General features: G+C 46.6%; 1 protein-coding gene across 1 annotated transcript; it reads right to left on the bottom strand.

Moving 5' to 3' along the window:
• Nucleotides 1–550: 550 nt before the first annotated feature.
• LOC308160761 (kelch-like protein 10) lies at nucleotides 551–2,385 on the bottom strand (the record flags this gene model as incomplete). The annotated part of the gene is made up of 4 exons (XM_080534702.1): nucleotides 551–916; nucleotides 1,004–1,153; nucleotides 1,266–1,859; nucleotides 1,966–2,385. 4 exons carry the CDS (start codon nucleotides 2,383–2,385, stop codon nucleotides 551–553), a joined length of 1,530 nt encoding a protein of 509 aa, XP_080390828.1.
• Between the last annotated feature and the right edge of the window lie 1,304 nt (nucleotides 2,386–3,689).

Here is a 3,689-nt window from a genome sequence, read left to right as displayed (position 1 = left end):
AGATGGAGTCCCATTGACAATATCATTATCCGCACTCATAGTTCAGCAGCACATAACTGTACAGATGACATATTGCATTCAATACCCACTAGGGGGCAACAAAGTAACTTTTTAAATATAACCTTGATGCCTGATCTGTCTTGAATGTGGGGTTGAAATGGATAGCTAATCTACATGATTGTTGTGTAGCCCAATATGTGTATGCATCTTTCAAGGCAAACGATAACATTCGTCTTTTGTTTGGAGGGTATTTACATGTAGACGTCAGATATACACGTATTGATGGACATTAATGGGCATGGGCTTGCTCAGCAAAGTTAAGACATGATTGCAAACTAGCATTCAATTAAAGCCTCCCTTATACGTTCATTGTAGAAAAATTATTGTACCACCCGGCCTGATAGAAGCAATAAGAAAGACAGAAATGTTATGTGATTTCCATGGGCACTTGAAGGATTTATTTGGATGGTTTCTGTCTCTGCCCAGATGGACTGCAGTGGGCAGGACCGGGTCATGTAGGGATGGGGGGTAATGGTGGGTAGATATGGTGTCAGACAGTAAGGATGCTATTGGAGGTGGACAGTTTGAGCTCCTCCCGGGGGTTCTGCAGGGTATCTCGCGGGGCAGCATACTCGAGCACATTGGGTAGTCCGTGCACCACACAGCAGCTAACGCCACTGCGGAAGATGCCCATGTCATGGGCGTCATGCCACTCATCTGTCTTCTCATCGTAGCACTCCACATTGCAGGTACCTGTGCCAGTGAAGCCGCCCACCACAAACAGAAGATCATCTACCACCTCGATGCCAAAGTTGCTCCGTGGGTTCAACATGGTGGGAACTGCGCGCCAGGTGTTGGTCTGGGGATTGTAGCACTCTGCGTGTCGCAGACAGTTGGCTCCATCAAAGCCGCCCACCTAAGAGAGGATAGGAGAAATGTGGGTCAATAACAGAATATCAGAACTTGAGCATTGATTTATTGTGTATTTTTATGTAGGTCTCACCGCATAGACCTGCTCCCCATAGGCGATGACCCCCAACCCAATGCGGCGGCTTCTCATGGGGGCGATCAGAGTCCATTGGTTGGTCTCAGGGTTGAAGCACTCTGCTGTACACAGCCGCTCATTCCGATTGTTACCACCACATATGTATACCTAGAGTTAAGGCAACTTGTAAATTCATCCATCCTGGCTTTTTAATAGATTCATTGTACAATAGTTATTAAGTTGTGTTCCAGGTACAGTTAGTCTTACCTATTCCACTTACCTTTCCAAAAAGTGTGGTGGCACTGGCATCACTCCTCTGCTCATGCATGGGTGAGATGAGTGTCCACTGGTTGGTCTCAGGCTCATAGCGCTCAGCAGTGTTGAGTCGCACATAGCCATCAAAGCCGCCCATGGCGTAGATGCAGCCACCCAGCACAGCCACACTGACCCAGCAGCGCCGTGAGTGCATGGGTGCCACTTGGTGCCAAGTGTGTGTGACTGGGTTGAACTTGCGCACACTACTGAAGTAGTCAACGTCGTAAAAGCCTCCCACGCAGTACACAAAACCATTGAGGTAGGCAGCACCGTGAAAGGCCCGTGCGCTCTCCTCCTCTCGAGTCACATTGACCCATCGGTCAGCCCGTGCATCATACGCCTCAATGCCATTGGTGAGGCTGCCACCACACCAACCACCGATGGCCAGTAAGATGGCATAGGGCAGGCGAGGGCGGGTCAGAGGGTTGCTGCTGTCAGAGCTGAACATGGCCTTCAGTGCGTTGATGATGATGGGCTTGCAGTCATCATTGGCTCTCACCAGTGGATTATTCTTCACATTGTTCATGAAGTAGTCTGCTGTCATCAAGGCCATGCGTACCTAAGCAAACAGACACAGACAGATATGGACACAGAATGCAGTCGGCAGCCTTTATGAAATGCATCAAACATTTACGTGTTACGTGTGTTGTCCAACTCTCAGTCACCTTAGGCAACAGCACCGAGATCTGGGCTTCGCGGTCTTGAGGAGAATGGCCAATCCAGCACAGGATGGCCTCAAACACTACATCTTCCTGCTTCACATTCAGGTCGTCCTTCTCAATGATGTCACGAAACTGCCACAGCGAGAGTTCTAGGAACTCCTCGGAGCTACGCACCATCTCCTTAAAGTGATGCAGGATGAAGAGAGAGGACCTGCGCCTCAGCTCATAGCAGGAGTAGAAGTCTGCAAACGTACAGATGCCAATGCAGTTCTCCGGGCACAGCTGGGCCTCTAGGTAGTCAGAGCAGGCTTGCACAATGCCCATGACAGAGAACTGATCTGCAGCCACCAGAAGCTGCTCCACATTCTCGTCAGTGACAGGCACAGAGCGTGTGTAGGCATACTCAATAATGAGACGCATCATGTCCGGTGACACACCAGGAATATTGTACACCCGCTTTTTGTTCCAGACAATTGTGAAGAGAGCTCTGTGGGTCAGGGTTTAGAGAGGAGGGATATGATGGTCAGGAATCATCCATATACTGTACCAGATTTTCTCAATACTCTTTTCAATACAGCACAGCTATATAATAAACACCCTCTGCAAGTATATGACAATATAAAGAGGGGTACACAAATATTATGAATCAATAGTTGCATGCTATCTTTTATAGAATGTATCATTGCTGCCACAAAGAACAATGTGTAAGCTCTTGTAGGATCTGGCTATTTTCTTCTGATTATCCTTTGGATCCATGCCAAGTGAATCCCTGCCATCCATCATGGCCACATCCCCACAAAGTTAAGACACTCACCGGAAATATGGACTGCAGCCGCAAAGGATATTCTTGTGTGCGTTGAAGTCGATGCCATTGACTTTAATCACCACGTCACAGAATTTTCCTTCCATCCTCTATCAAATGATGGTAAGTGTAGTGTCCTTGTTTTTCAATGAAAGACTACAATACGTTAAATGGAGTGGCCGACCAGAAACCACAAAGATCAAAATGTTCTGAGCCTTGACTGTCTTACACTAATGTTAGCTAGCCAGATTCTAGCTAGACACATTATTTAGACACATAGAAAGACAAACTAAAACACTAGAACAACAGTCACATGAACAACTACAGGACAGTCTTGTCAGATACGGTAGCTAATCAGTTTCGTGTTTGTAAATATGTCGTGTTGCCATCTGTCAGTGGGTATCATCATAACAAGGCAGTCATCACCCTGCAATTACTAAGGGTAGAGGGTAATAGCGGGTTATAGAGGGTAAAAGCGTGGCTAATGTTAACAAGCTAACGGTTGATAATGCTAACGTTTAGGACGTTATCACATCATTTCAGTCAGTCTAACTTGATAACTAAGTTGATAGTCTCTTTTTATCAGCACAGCACGTTTCATACACGTTTCAATAACACCGTAGCATCTCAGTAGAACTCACCGAGACGTTGCCTTCGGCAAATAGCAGCAGACGTGTAACTTCAGGGGCTACAGGTCTTTCAAGGTTCGGTGGATCTGGTTGGGGAAGATATTTCCTTTACTGAATATTTTAGAAAGCTATACTAGATTTACCGATAGTAACCACACACATATATTTTACTTACACGTGTTACTCCGTTCTCTGCCTCAACCTGCTTCCAGTGGCGGTAGATATTGATAGATATCGGCTGGCCAATAGAGGGCGCTAGGGCGTTTTGAGGGACTTTAAGAACGTAATTGAACGGG

This window comes from Nansenia antarctica, assembly GCF_963989245.1.
Source record: "Nansenia antarctica genome assembly, chromosome: 6".
NCBI lineage: Eukaryota > Metazoa > Chordata > Actinopteri > Argentiniformes > Microstomatidae > Nansenia > Nansenia antarctica.
Note: the sequence above shows the minus strand (reverse complement) of the source record. Positions and strands in the feature narration are given on the sequence as shown.